Source organism: Pseudoliparis swirei, chromosome 8, assembly GCF_029220125.1.
Source record: "Pseudoliparis swirei isolate HS2019 ecotype Mariana Trench chromosome 8, NWPU_hadal_v1, whole genome shotgun sequence".
In the NCBI taxonomy this organism is placed as follows: Eukaryota; Metazoa; Chordata; class Actinopteri; order Perciformes; family Liparidae; genus Pseudoliparis; species Pseudoliparis swirei.
In genome coordinates this window covers 2,471,635-2,491,811 of record NC_079395.1, presented here as the reverse complement: position 1 = coordinate 2,491,811, position 20,177 = coordinate 2,471,635, and the positions used below count along the sequence as shown (strand labels likewise).

At 46.9% G+C, this 20,177-nt stretch overlaps 1 protein-coding gene across 1 annotated transcript; it reads right to left on the bottom strand.

Moving 5' to 3' along the window:
* Nucleotides 1-10,680: 10,680 nt before the first annotated feature.
* Nucleotides 10,681-12,234, bottom strand: LOC130198239 (gastrula zinc finger protein XlCGF49.1-like). Its single transcript, XM_056421384.1, has one exon. It carries the CDS (start codon nucleotides 11,576-11,578, stop codon nucleotides 10,982-10,984), a length of 597 nt encoding a protein of 198 aa, XP_056277359.1. The 5' UTR covers nucleotides 11,579-12,234; the 3' UTR covers nucleotides 10,681-10,981.
* Between the last annotated feature and the right edge of the window lie 7,943 nt (nucleotides 12,235-20,177).

The following is a 20,177-nucleotide window of genomic DNA, read 5'->3' as shown; positions in this document are numbered from 1 at the left end:
GTAGGCCGGTTTCTCCTGACACGACCTTGGTTTACTGCACCACAACGGAAAAACTGTGGAATCATACTCTTTATGCATCCATACCGTACAGACTCTGTCTCTTCGTACCCTCCCATCACATACTATTAGGCGAAGTTGATTCTCTACATTAACCCAAGTATCATTCTCTATCGAGGAGAGTGAACAATTGTTCGCATCACATTGTTCAGCTGGGCAGTGGAAAACTTTTCTCCCTTCCTGCCACTTCCTGGAGAGATGGAAAGGGCTGGTATCTTTGCCGTCTATGTTATGTGATTGCAATTTATAGATAAGGAACAAGATAATTGCTATTGTGGTTAGAAAGAGTAGTGAGTGCATGCTTTTGCTCTGGCTGCACCCATGCTTCTTAAAGGGGGGTCGTGATGCTGGAGATCTTTCTTCCATCGCTGCTGCTTCTTGGGTGGCTACACCTTCGCACATGATTTCGCCTCCTACCACACTGATTTATATATGACAGCTTTGCGGTTTGAGAAACTTTGGGTTGCTCCCCTCCTCTCTCTTCCCAGCCACACAAAATGAGTGAGGTGCTTGGTTACGTCACTGCTAATGGTGCGCTTGTCGGTAGCTTGGCACACTACTTGATGGAGGAAGGCGCTCGCTTTTCTCACCCTTCCCCTTTAGTCCGGACCCGTAGCAGCTGCTCCTTCTTCCTCTGGATTTGGGATGCGTTTGCAGTGGCTAGCGTGGACCCACATTGCTTTTCCTTCCACTTTCACCGCCGTCTCTGTGGTCAGGAGTACTTGGAAGGGACCCGTGTAGCGTCTCTGCTTCCAATGCTTTCTCCTGTGATCCTTGATGAGCACCCAGTCTCCTGGTTTCAGGTGATGCTGGATCGCAGTGGCTGGTGAGGGAAGTGCAGCTTTCACCTGTGTGTGAAGTGCTGAGAGTGAGGATGAGAGATTAGCACAATATCTTAGCATGCTGTCTTCATTATGATCAGTTGTCAAAGCATGTCTTACTGGACCCAGCCCAGTGCAAGGGGGTCTCCCGAGCACTATCTCAAAAGGGCTGAGGCCATGTTTGTTCCTGATTCGCATGCGCATGTGAAAAAGCACCAGCGGAAGTGCTTTCACCCAAGATAGGCCTGTCTCTTCACAACATTTCGCCAGTTTAGATTTAATGGTACCATTTTCTCGTTCAACCGCACCAGCTGACTGAGGATGATAAGAACAATGATGTCTGATGTTAAAACCTAAATACTGTGAGATTTCCTGCAGGGCCTGGTTAGCAAATCCAGGACCATTGTCACTACTAATGATTTGAGGTATTCCCCACCGGGGAATGATCTCTCTCAGTAGGATCTTTGCCACCGTCCCTGCGTCTTGTTTTGATGTGGGGAAAACTTCAACCCACTTGCTGAACATGCATACTATCACAAGACAGTATTTCTTTCCCTCCGATGGAGTTAACTCAATAAAATCCATCATTAAATGTTCAAAGGTTGTGTATGCAGGAGGGTGACCTTGCTGTGGTATTTTTATTGCCCCAGAGGCATTATTTGCTGCACAGATGACACATTTCCTGCAAAAATCTGCCGCAAAGGTTGAAAACCCTCTGGTGTACCAACTTGCATTTAACGCACTGCACATCCCTCCTTTGCCCACGTGGTCTTTTCCGTGAGACAATTTAGCATAACTGTGGAAGAGAGCGCGTGGCAAACAAGGTTTGCTGTCTGGCCCTGTCCAAACTCCGCCCTTTTGGGTGGCACCAGAGCGTTTCCACAGGGAGCGCTCCTGGGCACTGGCGAGAGATTGAAGTGTGGGAAGATCGGCATAAGGACTGGAATCAGTCTGCGTGGAGAGCAGTTGAGTCGCGGGAAAAGGCGCCCGATGATGCTGCCGCTTGCTGTCAGATCTGCTGCTCTGTTTCCTACGGACACAGGGTCAAGAGAAGAGGTGTGAGCTTCACACTTAATCACTGAAACAGCTTTGGGTAACAAAATCGCATCCAGAAGAGCTGCAACAAGGGTGTGGTGTGCAATAGGTTTGCCTGCTGATGTTAAAAACCCCCGATGTCTCCACAGGGATCCAAAATCATGTACCACTCCAAAAGCATAACGTGAATCGGTGTAGATGTTAACCATTTTACCTTCAGCCAACTTACAAGCTTCTGTGAGTGCAATCAACTCTGCTGCTTGTGCTGAGAGGTGTGAATGAAGCTTTCCACAAACCAGTGTCCTGTGTGATGACACTACAGAAAATCCAACCTGCCCACTGCCTGTTGTGGGTGAGCGAGAAGCAGAGCCGTCTACAAATAGCTCAAGATCAGCGTTGGAAAGTGGTGTGTCCGTCAGATCAGGTCTCGGCGTACATGTATGTTGCAAGACTTCAACGCAGTCATGAGGCTCTCCATCCTCTGCAGTTGGAAGAAGTGTAGCAGGGTTAAGGACATTGCAACGTTTCCCCGTAATGTTAGGTAATTCCAACAATGTTGTGTGATATCTGAGCCATCTCTGAGCAGAGAGGTGAGAAGTCTTCTGAGCATGTAAGATGTGGGAAACTGCATGCGGGACCATAAGTGTGACATCAGAATAGCCCACAATGTCACGTGAGGCTAGGATAGCTTTTTCAGCTGCTGCTACTGCCCGCAAACAAAGAGGGAGACCTGCAGCGACAGGGTCAAGTTTTGAGGAGAAATAGGCCACCGGCCTGAGTTTTCCTCCATGCGGCTGACACAAAACAGATGTCATATAACAGTCTTTTTGGTCTATGAATTGAGTATAAGGTAAGTCAGGTCTTGGCAAGCCCAAAGTCGGGGCCTGCGATAAGGAAGTCTTTAAATCCTCAAATGCCTTCTCGGCTTCCTCAGTCCAAGTCAGTTTGTCACGTGCACTAAGGTTTCTACCATGGACCATGGATGAGAGGGATGCCTCTCTTTCTGAGTAATTTGGAATCCACTGTCTGCAATAAGAAGTTGTTCCCAAAAAACTCATCATTTGTTTCTTAGTGTTTGGTTTTGGTAACGATTGAATTGCTGCAATGCGTTTGGGAGAGAGGGATTTGCCCTCCGCTGTGATCACATGTCCCAGATAAGTTACCTTTTTTTAGTGCAAATTGAAGCTTCTGCAGACTGGCTTTGTGTCCATTATCTGCCAAATGTTTAAGTAGCGCTACTGTATCAATTTTACAAGCTTCTTCTGATGTGCTGCAAATCATCATGTCATCAACATAATTCAAAAGGGCCGACCCCGCGGGGAGTTGCAAATTTTAAAGATTTTCGCTAAGCGCTCTGTGGAACACGCCTGGGCTTTCATGATACCCCATAGGACATCTGGTCCAGGTGTATCCACGTCCATTAAACGAGAAGCCAAACCAGTGTTGACTTTCTGGGTGAACCGGGACAGAGAAAAATGCATTAGCCAAGTCAATAACCGAAAAATGCGTGGCACCAGGTGGCACCAGTGACAACATTGTGTGTGGATTTGCCACTTCTGGTGCTCGTTGATAGGTTGCCGCATTCACTGCTTGTAAATCTTGCACAAATCTCCATTCCGTCGGCTGATCTTTGTCGCAAATCTTCTTTACTGGGAAAATTGGTGCGACGGGAATCTTGACAAGGAATAATGACGCCTACTTTCAAAAGGGATTCAAATACTGGTCTTATACCATCGATGGCTTCTTTTTTAAGTGGATACTGTTTTAGGCATGGCCTATAATCTGATTTAGGACTCACTACCAATGGTGCTGCGCCTTTTATGAGCCCCACATCGTATTTGTGTGCAGCCCACAGTGAAGGTGGCACTTTTGACAACTCAGGAATTTGACCTGTTGTCATAATGAGTGGATACAAGCTTGTATGTTCAATGTGTTCTTCTGTGAGCTCTAACGTTCTCCGTACATGTACTGTGTCGGTCAATGCAATACGAAATACATCACCAATCACGCTAAATTCGATCCTCGAATCTTCTGCAGCCGGTCTAAAGTCCAAGAGGTTGATACGTTGTTGTAGCCACGGACCCAGATCCTGCCATTTCCAGTGTGACGGCTTAGCCAATGATACGTGAGGAGTGGTTCCAAGGAACAGTTTCCCCTGGGATGGAGAGAGAGACACAGACACCGCAGCAGCCTTCTCTGACCAGTAAACATGCTTCAGGTCTAAACTCTCTGTTTCTACCTGTTGATCATACCATGCTTCCTCGTATATTCTATCTGGCCCTACGCTCACATGGGATGTACAATGTAATGGCTGCATATAATTTCCTGCTGCAGTACTGTGTGCGTGCAAATGAAATAAGATCATGGGTTTTCGGAGCTCCATGGTCTAACATTAGCTCCCACTCGTATGCATACAGAAGTGGATTTGGATTATAGTTCATCATCTGAAATAAAGGAAGTTCAGCTCTTTTTAACACTTTGATGCCTTCTTCTGTTGAAACTAACCTAATGCCAAAAAAGCACATTAGATCTCGCCCCATCAGATTTACTGGGCAGTTTTCCGACACTAGAAAAGAATGTTTTGTTATTTGGTCATCTAACTCACATTTCAATGGAACTGAGCAACTTTCCAAGACTGGTACGCCGCTCGCTCCCACTGTAAAACTCTTCCTGCCACTCTTTTTTGGGGCACTTGGCAAGGAATCTGTTCTTAACACGGAGTTTGTAGCTCCTGAATCAACTAAGAATGTTACAGGGTGGTTAGAAATCATCAATGTTAATTGTGGGAATTTCTTAAAGCCTGGGTTGTTGGCATACATTGTGAAATTTAGTGCGTGTGAAGTGTTGTGTGCTACCTGCTTTCCTGTGGAGAGGCTGTCCATCTCTGGGGTCCGCCCCTCCCTCCTTTCAGTCAGACGTGCGGAATGCAGACCCTGTTTGTTTCTCCGGACAATCAGCTTGCCAGTGTCCACGCTTCCCGCAGCAATGGCAGACGTCTGGGTCGTTATTTCTACTTCTGCGCTTGCCCCCACCTCTTTGTCTTCCCTGACCTCTGGTATGACCTCTTATCTGGCCCCTTCCTCCCCCAAATCTGCCACGGGTGGTTTCCTGGGCTGGCTCTGCTCGGGTGTTAAACATTGCCAGCTGTACTTCTTCCAGTTTCCTTTGTCTGCCCTCTTTCTTCTGATCAGCTCTTCTTTGTGCCCCGTCTTCTGCATGTTCTGCGTGCTGAAGGATGTCGGCAAGTGGGCATGTTTTCCAAGTTACACATGCATTTCTTACCATGTGTACGAGTTCTGGTCTCATTCTGCTCAGAAAATGTTCTTTCAGATGGACCTCATATGGTGTCAGGGGCTGTGCTCCCATTGGATTGGGTCGGTTGAGGCCGCTATGAGTGTCAAACGCTCCTGTCAGGCGTGCCAGGAAGGAACTGCAAGTCTCTTGTGGCCCTTGTGACAAAGAGGTGATATAGGACAAGTTTAGTGTCAAAGGGAACTGTTCTTTTACGGTGTTAATGAGGACATCAACGGCATCTCGAAAATCCACATTTTTGGCATCCTCGTAGAGTGGCTCACACAGGCGGAAAGTCATTCTTGCATTGTTGAAAACATGCTGAATTTTGTGATAATCATTTGTCAGCACCTTGGCCATCAAACGCCATAACTCTGACATAGTGGGACGATATTCTCTGACAAATTGCCTAAGATCAGTCTCCCATCTCGTGAGATTGTTTTTAGGATTGCAGACATGAATCATTGCTTCACTTATATCTGCATCTGACCAGGGTCTGAAAACCAGCATCGGGCCTTCTGCTCCCGCCACTTCTATCATTGGCATGAGAGCTGTAGCCTCCCTCTCTTCCTGCAACATGGCCCTCCCTTGTTGAGACTGTAGGCGGGTCACGGCCGGTGAGGAGGTCGTCTCGTTGGTGCTTGAGTCTGGCTGCTGTCCTCTTCCCATGTCTGCTGAAACGTGTGCTGCATTTGACTGAGAGGGCTGCTGCACGTAGGCTGGAGGAGCAGGGGGGGGGGCGGAGTCCAGTTCTGGATCCAATGATTTCCTCAGTACCTCAGAAAGACAAGGGTACACAGTATTTTGGTGAATAGTGGAAAATATGTTAGCGTCCTTTGTAGGATCTATGTTTTCCAGTGCATTAAATGCTTTCAATCTCTTTCTCTCCCTTCTTTCAGACTCAAATTTCCACTTATTAAATGCTTCCCAGTCAGCCTCAAACTTTACATTCTTCTTCTGCTTTTTCTTTGATAAGGCTGCATGCTGAGCTGTTGCGTTCCTCTCCATATCCCCCAGTGATACCTCCAACTGTTTTAATTGATTCTCACTCAAACTTCCGTTTGAAGGAAAACCAACCTCTATCCACTTTTCATTTGATCCAAGCTTCCAGGATATCGATCAGACATAAACTTACACAGAGGCGGAAGGATGGGGACCACATGGCTCTCAACGGTCTCACTCTTACTCTGAGCACTACCCATCTCTAATCATTCGTGTATTACGTCGCAGTGTGCGTCAATAAATTTTCTATACAAAATTTTAAACAATACACATGGATGACTAAAGCAAGCAAGCGACCGCTGCTATCTCTAAAAACTGCTAACTGTTTTCCCTGAGAAGTGTGCGCCAAACTGGTGCATACAAACCACTAGAGAACCCAACAGTTTTCAAAACACGTCTGTTAACAACACCTGATTGTGAGATTTTTCTTTAAAAAATTTCCAATTTCCATTTTCATGACTTAATTGATCTCAAAATAATCTTAATCTCTCACCGCGTGTTTTTCGTTGTTACTTCAACTGGGTTGGATCGGCAGTCCTGGTCTCCGCAGAACGGCAGCTTCTCACCCTCGGGGAGGAATCATCTATCTTATGGCCTTCTGACCGTCCGTCGGAGTCCAGCGCTGCGCGTCCATCCAAATCCTCGTCGCCAATTTGTGGTGGAATAAATGTTCCGATGCCTTGTGAGAAATCAAAAGTATTCTAAGCACGGTGGTCTTATCACACTTTATTATATAGTAACAAGTTCACAAATGATCAGAATGTGAGCCAGGTACAAACAAGTGGACAAGTGATTCAACTTAGACAAATAAGTAATCACATCAAACAAGTCATGGAAACACCCAGCTGAGTGGAGCAAAGTCTGAACCCTCCGAATGAGAAGTCTCCGACTTAATGCTCCCTCTTGGTTGATTCTCCTCTTCTTTATACATCTCGCCGAGACGTACACATTCCAGAGTCCATCTGTTGCCACTAAAGAGGAAGTGGAGATCCCTGACGGCTCTGTTTATTCTGCAACCCCCCAACATTTGAGTGACCTTTCCGGTTGGTCCATCACCTCAAGTCATCGGTTTGTGACCTTTTCACATGACCCCACACAGGATTAGATTATCCCCCATAGACAGATGGGAGAGACAACTATTGACACATTTTCTCCTCCAACACTGAGTAGAGAGAGTCTGACTGGACGTTGTTACTGGGAGGTGGAGTGGAGAGGAGGAGAAGTTGATGTAGCCGTCTCATACAAGAATATCAGCAGAACAGGGAGCATGGGTGAATGTCTGTTTGGATTCAATAATAAATCTTGGGCGTTACTTTGTTTCAATTACAGTTTTACATTTATTCACAACAAAGTCCAAACTCCTGTCTCTGGTCCTCGATCCTCCAGATTAGGAGTGTACCTGGATCACAGAGCAGGTATTCTGTCCTTCTACAGCGTCTCTGACACCATGACTCTCCTCCACAGAGTCCAGACCACATTCACTCAGCCTCTCTATGCTGGACTTGGGTTTGATTATTATTCTCCTGGAGACACTGCTGAGTTCAGTAAACTCAAATAGACAGAAGTGAGTTCAGGGACATCTGGTTAAAGTCTGTGTTTTAAGTCTTAAACTTATTTTGTTTCCATCATCGTCGCTGAGCAGACTTTTCTTCACCTGTCAATCAAACCTTGTGGGCGGGACTTGTACATCTTCTCCTTGTTGTTGTGTAGGTGTCTGAGTTCCTGAAGGTGGCGCTCCTTCCTGTGTGTGTTGAGTCATGGAGGCTCTCACTGCTCATGATGCTCTTTGTTTACCTGAACTCATATTTATCTGCTGGGAAATGTAAAATGCTCTGAGCTCTAAATGTTTGATGAATATTGTTATTGATGTATTCTTTAATTTAAGTTTCTCTTCCTCTGCATGGGTCTTAAAGAGAGAAAGCACCAGAGCTTCTTTATGGGAGATATTTTGTTCTTAGAACTTCATGCAAATTATTCTATTAATACTAGGGCTGGGCACGTTAACGCGTTAATCTTGCGTTAACGCATCAATTAATTAACGCCGACAATTATTTTATTGCGCGTTAACGCAGGTTTTATTATTTATTTTATTATTGTAAAAGTGTGTTGCTCATAGGCTTTTATTTTGTAAAAGTCTGCTACGATTGCTGCGGAACCGGAAAAGAAAGTCATTCGCGGTTTAACAAACATGGAGAATCTCAACAAATGACGGCAGGTATGAGACGCCCTCAAGACACACATCACACGGAGAATACACGAGCTGGATGACAAGGAGAGGACTGCAAAAGTGACAGCTTCACAACGTGCACCCTGTTGCTCTCACTGGGGACGACTGGACATCGGGTGACCAGACGTCCGGTTTTCCCCGGACATGTCCTGCTTTTGAGACCTAAAAAATACGTCCGGCAGGGATTCCAAAAACGTCCGGGATTTTGCTTCGTCCGATATTTGTGTTTCTCTGGGTTTTCATAAACTAGTATTTACCCCTTACAAGTTGTGGAAATGGTATCTCCCAGAATAGAGAACAGTCATTGGTCGACCGATCTCAGGGTTGCCAGAGACACGATAATTATCCTCCAAATACAACCATTTTGAGCCTTTGGTACGATACTTCACCATCTCCAATCTGGCAACACGGAGCACCTTGCCGCCTCCACTAGTTCATTGTTGTTTGTGCGGCATGCTATACACTACGACCAGCGCCGCCGCTCCCATAGCGCACTACGCGCTGTGCGTAGGGCACCACGTCTTGAGGGGCTCCACAAAATAGGCAACTAAAAAATCCTCATAGTTATAATAATTATAATGCCGATATTATTTCAGTCTAGAAATATTAGGCACCTTTTAGGCATGTATATCACAAAACAGGCAGAACAAGAGAGATGTTTAATCTCAGCACCCCCCCCCCCCCCCTGAGACGAAGTGTCCTCTTTTTCACAAACTCAAATCTGGTCACCCTACTGGACATCACTCGGTAACCACAATGACCTCGGAATTACTGTGCATTGTATTGATGAGAAGTGGGCGCTGCATTCACATGCCCTGACTGATGAACATAGAGGAGAGACATTCTGCTGAAACGTGTGCGGGACACTTTACTGAAGTTGCAATGGAATGTGTCAAATAAAGTCACCACACTGAGCACAGATAGAGCACCAGAGATGATCTCTGCTGCGAGACGACTGCCTTGTGATCATGTCCCCTGCTTGGCGCACAGTCTCCAGCGTTCTGTCACAGTGTCTCTGCATAACAGGCGTTTGACACTTTAGTTCATATGGCAGAACATTTAAAATAAGTGTCAAGTTCTAGGAATTGACAAACTGCACTGAAAGTGTTTTCTGGTGTCTCACTCTAACAGGGACAACACGTTGTGGCACTTTCATTCATATGGCAGAACATTTAAAATAGAAGTGCGCTATACACTACTTTTGAATTAATTATTGGATTTTGCATATACAAATGCGATTAATCGTGATTAATCAGGGAAATCATGCGATTAATCGCGATTAAAATTTGTAATCGTTGCCCAGCCCTAATTAATACATTTGTGAGACTAAATGTTGTTGTTGTTGTTGTTTTCCAAATCAACGTACAAATGATGTACTGTGTTGAATTATAAAATAAAGTATTATAATCAATCAGTAAATCTTTCATTATTCTTTTACATAACTGAGATTCTGGTCAAACTGGTTTAACAGGTTCACATGATGAATAAAGTATTTCTTGATTCAAGAATGAACAAAGTACTTTCTTCTTGTCTTATTTTCAGTGTTTCATACGAAGCTAATGTATAAAATATGAAACTAATGAGAGAATAACTGAGTCAGTTTTCCTCCTGAAACACCACAAAGTCCAGAGTTCATGTTGAGACCAGAGAACATTTGCCAGTCAGTCTCTGTGCTTTAAACTTTCCTCTAAAACATGTTTGTCACAGAGAAATGAGAGAGTTTGATAGCACTTGTTGATGTTTATAACCACCGAGTGTGTTTGTCTACAAAAGATTCATCAACACACTTAAACACCTTTAAAATAGTAACAATAATTCAGGTCATTTTGTTAAAATAGTTCCTGGTGGGCTCTCCCAGCATCCATTAACTCCATTGCAGTTTATCTGCCTTATTTGCATATATTGCAGGAGCATCGGGCATTCTTTCACAGAATCATATGCATGCAGCAGCATTGGCCAGCCTTTGTCTGTTTGGGTCTGTAGATTTCTCCTTTAGCACCAACAGTTAGCATTAGTTAACACCTCAGTTGCATATTTAAACATAACACTTCAGAAAACTTTTGACTTTTGAACAATTGATTAAAACTATGGTCTTAATGTCAGTGACCAACTGGAGAAGTTTCATGGTGACATATGGATAAAAACATGTTTACCCTCTTCACCTGTAGTGTCTTCAAAATGTGTGTAAAACAAAACAACAACAATGGGATCTGTAAGAGAAAGTGTAATAGTTTCAGTAACACAAAGTGAACTTGCAAAAGTCTCTTTATGTAGACTTTAAACAATTACAGGGAAAATGCATTTTAAATACAGACGTATTTGTGCAGTTTTTAGTTTGTTTTTAGTTTCCTCCATCCAAGACACTCAGTATGTTGTTATTGTTTTTAATAAAGATTTATCAAATGATTAAAAAACACTTTGCCTTCCATCTCATTTACAAACAAATTACATGGGAAACAATTTTTTAAAAATTACCTTATTTTTATTAAACACAACAGAAAGAGAACAACTCACATAGTTAATTTGTCGCTATTGGAAGAAACACATTCTATCCTGTGTGGACTCTCATGTGTTTCTTCAGACCTTGCTGTGATACAAACGTTTTTACACAAACATCACAACTGAATGGTTTCTCTCCTGTGTGGACTCTCATGTGTAGCTTCAGAGCTCCCTGTCGTGTTAATCTTTTCCCACAAACATCACAATTGAATGGTTTCTCTCCTGTGTGGACTCTCATGTGTGTCTTCAGATGTCCCTGTTGTGTAAATCTTTTTCCACAAACATCACAACTGAATGGTTTCTCTCCTGTGTGAATTCTCATGTGTAGCTTCAGAGCTTCCTGTTGTGTAAATCTTTGCCCACAATCATCACAACTGAATGGTTTCTCTCCTGTGTGGACTCTCATGTGTCTCTTCAGATTTCCCCGTTCTGTAAATCTTTGCCCACAAACATCACAACTGAATGGTTTCTCTCCTGTGTGGACTCTCATGTGTGTCTTCAGATTTCCCTGTTCTGTAAATCTTTTCCCACAAACATCACAACTGAATGGTTTCTCTCCTGTGTGGACTCTCATGTGTGTCTTCAGATGTCCCTGTTGTGTAAATATTTTCCCACAATCATCACACCTTAATGATTTCTCTCTCATGAGCTCTTTTGATCGTGATTCATTGGATTTGTTGCCGGTGTTACATCCCACATGACTTACAAGAGCTTCCTTATATTTCAGGGCATGTGCAGCAGACTCAGGTGCCCTGGGCTCCTTCCAGACATTGTCCCCGTCTTCACTGTCAGGTCCAGAATCTGACAAAGCTTCTTGCCAATCACCACAACTGACCTCAGTCTCAGAAGAGTCTGAAGCCTCTTCATCATCAGCATTTGGATGTGAATGACGATGTGGATTTAGGTTCCTGTCTGGTCCTGATCCCCCACAGTCCTCTCCATCAGTTTCCGTCTGTATTGTCGTAGCTGAGCTGCAGGCGGGAGGCTCCGCCTCTTTGTTGTCCTCCGTCTGGCTTTGATGAAGCCGTGAGGTCTGAGGTTCGTCATCTTCACTCTTCACAGTAACAGCAGTGGATAAGAACTTGGTGATATCGGCCTCCTCCAGCACAATGAGCTGATCTCCCTCTAGACGGGTCCAGAGATCCTGCAGCTCCTCTTTTATGAGGAGGGGCTCCGGCTCCTCTTTTATTTGAAGGGGCTCTGGGTCCTCTTGGTCCTGGTCCTCAGGGGGGACATCTGGTTTAATCCAAACCAGCTGCTGGACATCTGCAGGGAGCACATTATGAACAACGGTGACTTCAGACTGATATCAACTTTCATCACTGACTAAATGTGTATGTGTTGCTCTTCATGTACAAACACAGAAATACAAAACAATAACATTTGTAAGCAGCGGGGCCCTATTTCTCGTACGTGGCTCAACAAAGTCGATCAAATGTCCTATTTTCCCGCTTAATTTAACGAGATGATTGACATCAGGCTCTCTCTGCGTCTCAAAGGCTGATCCGCCCTCAAACTGTCTCGTTAATTCTAACCAGACGTCAGTCCTCAGGATGATTGCCCGTCAGACAACAAAAGGGGGAAGCGTCGATCACAGGAACATTGATTTTATAATGGCACAAAGTCAAATAAACTCAAAGGAAGAAATAACCACTATTTCTGCTCTATACTTGTGAAATCACACAAACGTGGAAACATCAAACTACTCAACGCGTTTGGTGTGAACATGAGTGTTAAATATATCGTCTAATTTTAAGTGCCTCGTCACCCCATCATATAACCATCTCTACTCTTCCAGAACAAGTAGATAATATAAATGTGTGCAAACATGTATGTGGAGATGATCATACAGAACAGGAGTTTGAATATGTGTGTGAATGTGTGTGTGAATGTGTGTGAATGTGTGTGTGTGAATGTGTGTGTGGGCCAGGGATCGTAATGAACACATCCAGAAGTTTAAGCGCTAAATAAACTTTATGAACAGCTCGGCATACAGCGGCTTTCCTGATGTTCTGCATCGCCGACACTAGACCACACAACCAAGAGTACAAACTCAGAACAAGAATCCAGAAAGTAACATTTCTTCAAGAAAGTCGAAGTACAAAAGTACCAGAAGTAAGAGCCACTGAAGTGCTAATCTGTGTTTTATTCCAGATAGTCGGAAAAGATGTGTTTTTCGTTTCCGGCGGAAGGTGTAGAGACTTCCTGCTGTCCTGATGTCAGTGGGGAGCTCGTTCCACCAATGAGGAGCCAGGACAGCAAACAGTCTGGATGTAGAGTGATGAGCTCGAGGTGCAGGAGTCACAAGTCGGTTGGCTGTTGTGCCGGGGTGTACGGTGTGACCACATCCAGGATGTAGACGGGGCCCGATCCGTTCATAGCACGGTACGCAAGAACCAATGTTGTGAAGCGGATGCTGCTCCACTGGTAACCATGAAGAGGTAACACCTTTTCCGACTATATCTGGATTAAAACACAGATTTGCACTTCAGTGGCACTTAAATAGCACTTACTTATGGTACTTTTGTAGTTCGACTATGTTGAGGGAATGTTACTTCCTGTATTCTTGTTATTCTTAGTTTGTACTCTAGGTTGAAATGCACTTATTGTAAGTCGCTTTGGATAAAAGCGTCTGCTAAATGACATGTAATGTAATGTAAAAGAGAGCGGAGGAGTGGAGTGGTGTGGGAGGAGTCAGGCTGAAGACCAGCAGGAGCATTCTGGATGAGCTGCAGAGGTCGGATGGCCTTAGCAGGTAGAGCTGCCAGGAGGGAGTTGCAGTAGTCGAGGCGCGAAATGACCAGAACCTGGACCAGAATCTAGACCAGAACCTGGACCAGAACCAGAGCCTGGACCAGAGCCTGTGCCGCCTTCTGAGTAAGAAGAGGCCGTGTTCTCCTGATGTTGTGCAGCATGGACCTACAGGAACGCGTTGTCGCAGTGATGTTGGCCATCAGGTTGACTGTCAAGTGTCACCCCGAGGTTCCTGGCAGTCGGGGGCGGGGCCAACACAGAGCTGATGAAGGTGGTAGTCAGGTCGTGGGTGGGGGACTCTTTCCCTGGAAGGAATAGTAGCTCGGTCTTGTCAGGGTTGATTTTCAGGTGGTGAGCAGACATCCACTGAGAGATGTCGGTCAGACAGGCAGAGATTCTGCTCCCTGTGTTTCAGATTGGGGGAACGAGAGGATCAGTTGGGTGTCATCAGCATGGCTATGGTAGGAGAAGCCAATGACAGAGCCGAGAGAATTAGTGTACAGAGAGAAGAGGAGGGGACCCAGGACGGAGCCTTGAGGAACCCCAGTAGTGAGAGGACAAGGATCAGACACAGATCCTCTCCAAGGTACCGGTAAGTGTGGTCGTTGAGGTAGGAAGAGAAGAGGGAGAGTGCAGAGCCTGAGATACCAGGACCTGAAGGGAAGAGATATGGATCTGGTGGTTCACGGTGTCAAATGCTGCAGAAAGGTCGAGAAGGATCAGGACAGAGGAGAGAGAGGCTGCTCTAGCAGAGTGAAGGATAAGGACAGAGGAGAGAGAGGCTGCTCTAGCAGAGTGAAGGATAAGGACAGAGGAGAGAGAGGATGCTCTAGCAGAGTGAAGGATAAGGACAGAGGAGAGAGAGGCTGCTCTAGCAGAGTGAAGGATAAGGACAGAGGAGAGAGAGGCTGCTCTAGCAGAGTGAAGGATAAGGACAGAGGAGAGGCTGCTCTAGCAGAGTGAAGCTGCTCAGACAGCAAGGAGGCCAGTCTGTTGAGCGGCCTTGAATCCAGACTGGTGAGGGTCAAGAAGGTCGTTGCCGTGGAGACAGGAGGACACTTGGTTGAAGATAGCTCGCTCCAGAGTTTTGGAACGAAAAGGAAGAAGAGAGACCGGTCTGTAGTTGCTGACTTCAGACGGGTCGAGGTGGGTTTCTTCAGGAGAGGGTTGACTCTTACCTCCTTCATTACTATAAAACGCAAGTTACGTATGTAACTATGGTTCTATGAATCCTGGATGACCGCCAGAGGCGGTGCTTAGCACTGGATATCTTCCGTCTTGCGCATAGCAGGTCGAGTATTAATAACGACAAAGTCACCCGTGACCTCGGATGACCCGCCCACCGGGTATAAGTTCCGGTGTCATCCCGAGATCAGTTCTACGGAATCTTCTCGCGAACTCACGAGATTCCGAGTGACCAAGAACTCTGGCGGTCATCCAGGATTCATAGAACCATAGTTACATACGTAACTTGCGTTCTATTTCATCCTTCCTGACCGCCAGAGGCGGTGCTTAGCACTGGATGACTTATATCAACAGAGTCACGAGGAATCCCAAGGAAACTACCTCGTATGACTCAAGCAGAGGATTTGGACGGAGAAACACTTGCAATGCATGGAGGGTGTTCCCGTTCACTCTGTAGTCTCTGGTGAATGTACTCAACGATGCCCCTGAGGCTGTTGCACATATATGCACCTATATTCCCTACGGGCATACCTCTCAGTGTCGCCCGTGATGTGGGAACGCTGTTGGTAGAACAACCCCCTGCTCTGGATGGCAGAGCATGGACGTTCACCACCTATGTACAGGCAATGGCCTCCACTATCTAGTGGAACAGGCACTGTTTTGCAGTGGCATAGCCCTTCTTAGATCCACCCTAACTGACTAGTTATGGTGGTCAAGCTGTGCAGGCTGGACAGGATGGTTGAGACCCGAGCATGCCAGCACTTTTGGGGGAAGCCACTGCCTTAGGCTGCAGTGTGACACCCGAGCTATCTGAGTTCCCATCAGACAAGGCTCATTGACCAACAGGGTGTGTAGCTTGCCTACTTGCTCTGCCGCAGTTATGGCAAGGATGAAAGGTCTTTGCCGACAGCAACCACAGCTCTGCCTCTGCCAAGGGTTTTGAAGGGAGGCGAGCATAGGGTCTCCAGTACCACGGGCAAGTCCCCTGGAGGAGCCCTCGGGGGGCTCAGGGGACACAGTCGCTGAGGCCCTCCTTATGAAGAGGGACACCAGCTTGTGGCTGTTCCGCATCATTGTCGGCTTTAGCATGCTGCCATTTCATGGTGGCTATGTAGGCCCTCAGGATAGAGGCAGACATGCCCTTAGCTAGAAGGGATGACGGAGGCGTGAGTACCGTAGGCACGAGGCACCGTACTGGGTCCCTCCGTCCGCCAGTCGGGAAACGGCTTCGGTCTGCACGTCTTGTAGACAGATGGCACTCTGGCGTTTAGAATAGTCCTTTGGGGTCCGTTGAAAGTTCTGAAGGAACAATTGGTCATCCCCCTAAAGACGGTCCGAAGTATTCCGGACTACGTCTGCAAGCTCAAAGAGCGCCTCGATCGAGCTTGTTCATTAGCTAGGGAGGCCCTGACCTCTTCCCAGGCTAGGATGAAGAAGCGATTTGACCGCCGAGCGGTCGCACAGTTGTTTAAGCCAGGTGACAAAGTTTTGATTCTTTTGCCTTTACCTGGTTCTGCACTCAAGGCTAAGTTTTCCGGTCCTTACGTTGTGGAGAAGAAGCTCAGTGAGACAAATTATGTGATTCAAACTCCAGACCGGAGGCGAAAGAATAGAGTGTGCCATGTAAATATGATCAAACTGTACCATTCCAGCGAAGATCCCCCAGGGTCACCGGAGGCCCAGCAGACGACGTGTGTCTCACCTGTGGCCGCCATTTCCACAGTGAGTCTCCCTGTCGATGGCGAGGAAGATGGGTTGGTGATGCGTAATGCTACCACTCAGGGGGCCAGGCTAAGTAATACTGAGGTATTGTCTCAATTGCCCGAATACTTGTCTCATCTCACTGTTGACCAGAGTACTGACATTATGAAACTTATTTGGGAGTTCCCATGTCTGTTCAAGGACATTCCCTCCCAAACGTCTGTCATAACCCATGACATTGTATTGACCAACCATACTCCAATCAAGCAGCATGCCTATCGGGTAAATCCAGTTAAGAGAGAGGTCATGAGAAAGGAGGTGGACTATCTTGTGCAGAATGGCTTTGCAGTGCCAAGTTCCAGTCCATGGAGTTCCCCCTGTATCCTGGATACAAAGTCTGATGGGAGTCCAAGGTTTTGTACTGACTTCCGCAAGGTAAAAGCTGTGACTCTCCCAGATGCACATCTATTACCCCTCATCGATGACTGCATTGATGAGATTGGTCCAGCCACGTACGTAAGCAAACTTGACATGTTGAAGGGATATTGGCAAGTTCCTTTAACCCCCGTGCTTCTGAAATCTCAGCTTTTGTGACTCCTGACAGTTTCCTACAGTTCACCGTTATGCCGTTTGGTATGTGTAATGCTCCAGCGACTTTTCAAAGGCTAATCAATGCAGTACTGGGAGATGTTCCGAACTGTAGAACATACCTAGACGATATTGTCGTCTATTCCAATGACTGGGGTGGTCATATGACTACGTTGAGGGAAGTTTTCAAGCGTCTGTCCAGTGCATCCCTAACACTCAACCTGGCCAAATGTGAGTTTGGAAAAGGGACTGTTCTCTATCTTGGTCAGCAGGTTGGCCGAGGACAGGTTCGTCCTGCGGATGCAAAGATAGCAGCCATTGTAGCATTCCCTGAACCGAAGACCAGAAGAGAGCTGCGCCGATTCCTTGGGATGTCGGGATATTGTCGACGGTTCTGCAAAAACTTCTCCTCTGTAGCGGCGCCATTGACCGCACTAACCAGTCCCGCAAAGCCCTTTGTGTGGTCTAGCGACTGCAAATAGTCTTTTGAAAACCTTAAAGGTATAATGTGTTGCACTCCTATTCTGACTGCACCAGATTTCGTGTTGCCTTTTAAGTTAGAAGTTGATGCCAGTGCAGTTGGAGCTGGTGCAGTTCTTCTGCAAGAGGATGGACAAGGCATCGATCATCCCGTGAGTTACTTCTCCCGGAAGTTCAACAAGCATCAGCTTAACTATTCCACAATAGAGAAGGAAGCTCTGGCAATGTTGTTCGCCCTACAGCATTTCGAGGTTTATCTTGGGTCAAGTGAGAAACCTATTCGAGTATTCACTGACCATAACCCGCTTGTGTTTCTTTCCAGGATGCAAAACCACAACCAGCGTCTTATGCGTTGGTCTCTGATTGTTCAAGACTACAACCTTGAAATCAGTCATAAGAAGGGGTCAGAAAATGTTATTGCAGATGCATTGTCACATGCTATGTAGCTCCAAACAATATGTTTGGGCTTATATGGGTGAGGGTGTTACGTGTCAGTGTTGTGTGTGTGTGTGTTCCCCTCCCCCCTTGTGTTCTCAGGTGGAATCAATCGCCACCTAAACAGGCCAATCCGACTGCACCTGGGTGCAAGAAGGCGAGCTGGTCAATCGGCTGAGAGGGCCCTGTTTAAAGCAGAGAAGACGAAGACTTTGGGGTGGTGGTTTTTGTGAGAGTGTTAATGTGGACACTGCCACTGAGTGAGGAGAAGGTTTGTGGTGAGAGGTTGTGGACAGTAGGTAAGTTTGGGGTACCCTGTACATTTATGCACTCAGGTAGGTACTGTGTGTCTAGAAACACCAGGTTAATGGTTGTTGCTGCCTCTGTATTGTTTTGACGCAAACTTTGTTAGAGAAGCTAGTGGAGCCATTTTGTTTGTTTCTTTTCAGAGAGGTAGATAGCCAGGCCTAGTTTTGTTATCTTGAGTTCATTTGTTTGGCACAACCGCAACTGTCCCGATCTCTCCCACGTTATTGAACCTTTGTCTTTTGTATTATAAATAAATATTATTTGACCACGTTACTCCTAATTTTTAGCATTTCCACTTATTCTTTGACTGTCCTGTGTTCGTTCCCCCTGCTTATCCCTTAGACCAAAAGGGGACATAACACAGAGCATGGATGTTCACCACCTATGTACAGGCAATGGCCTCCACTATCTAGTGGAACAGGCACTGTTTTGCAGTGGCATAGCCCTTCTTAGATCCACCCTAACTGACTAGTTATGGTGGTCAAGCTGTGCAGACTGGACAGGATGGTTGAGACCCGAGCGTGCCAGCACTTTTGGGGGAAGCCACTACCTTAGGCTGCAGTGTGACACCCGAGCTATCTGAGTTCCCCTCAGACAAGGCTCATTGACCAACAGGGCGTGTAGCTTGCCTACTTGCTCTGCCGCAGTTATGGCAAGGATGAAAGGTCTTTGCCGACAGCAACCACAGCTCTGCCTCTGCCAAGGGTTTTGAAGGGAGGCGAGCATTGGGTCTCCAGTACCACGGGCAAGTCCCCTGGAGGAGCCCTCGGGGGGCTCAGGGGACACAGTCGCTGAGGCCCTCCTTATGAAGAGGGACACCAGCTTGTGGCTGTTCCGCATCATTGTCGGCTTTAGCATGCTGCCATTTCATGGTGGCTATGTAGGCCCTCAGGATAGAGGCAGACATGCCCTTAGCTAGAAGGGATGACGGAGGCATGAGTACCGTAGGCACGAGGCACCGTACTGGGTCCCTCCGTCTGCCAGTCGGGAAACGGCTTCGGTCTGCACATGTCTTGTAGACAGATGGCACTCTGGCGTTTAGAATAGTCCTTTGGACTGATTTTGTTCAGCTGCTTCTGCTCTCCTGCGGCCAAGCCCCTTGTTGGGCACGGCCGGGATTGGGATGGCAGATCCCACCATCTAGCTGTGGTAGGGTCCCGCATGTCAGCGAGGCGCCGTGGCATCTCACAGCGAAGTCTGTGCAGCCAAGTCCTGGCTCGACGCAAGGGGGCCACCAGCAAAATTCGGTGGCCCGGTTGAAGACCCCGAGTAGTTGGCAAGATCAGCGGAAATGTGGGGAACGCCCTGGTTCCGTTCTCCTGGTCGATACCTCGCCCGACAATTGGTCAAGTGAATGGTGACCGGAGTAAGAAAAGTCAGAAGGGCACGGGAGCCCCGTAGCAGCTCTGCAGCTCTGCAGCCCTAGAGACCCCTGGAGGTTCAAGCCAACACGTGGTTGAGGCGATGTCTCGCCCAACAAGTACCTATTCCCTCCCAAGTATGGCAGGAACTGTTTGAGCGCTAGGTGCATGGCCTGTGGCTCCAGACCCAAGTATTGCGAATAGACTGTCCTCTGGAAGTCCTGTACCGCCAGACTGCGCCCCACCTTGAGAAGCGGGAGTCTGCTGTGGCGACCTCCCGGCGGACCCCTTCCCTGGGGATACCCTCTGACGGGTATGCTCTCACCCTCTACGGGGATAGAGCCGAAGGCACCACTGACACCCGTCTTGTGCCTGTGGCCCCTGGCGAAGGCTGTTAGGCCCTCCATGTGAAGGGCGCTGCGACAGCAGCCC

Bases quoted from the DNA above. Each gene is read 5' to 3' on its own strand.
- LOC130198239 (XM_056421384.1), bottom strand. From the start codon at position 11,578: ATGAGAGAGAAATCATTAAGGTGTGATGATTGTGGGAAAATATTTACA.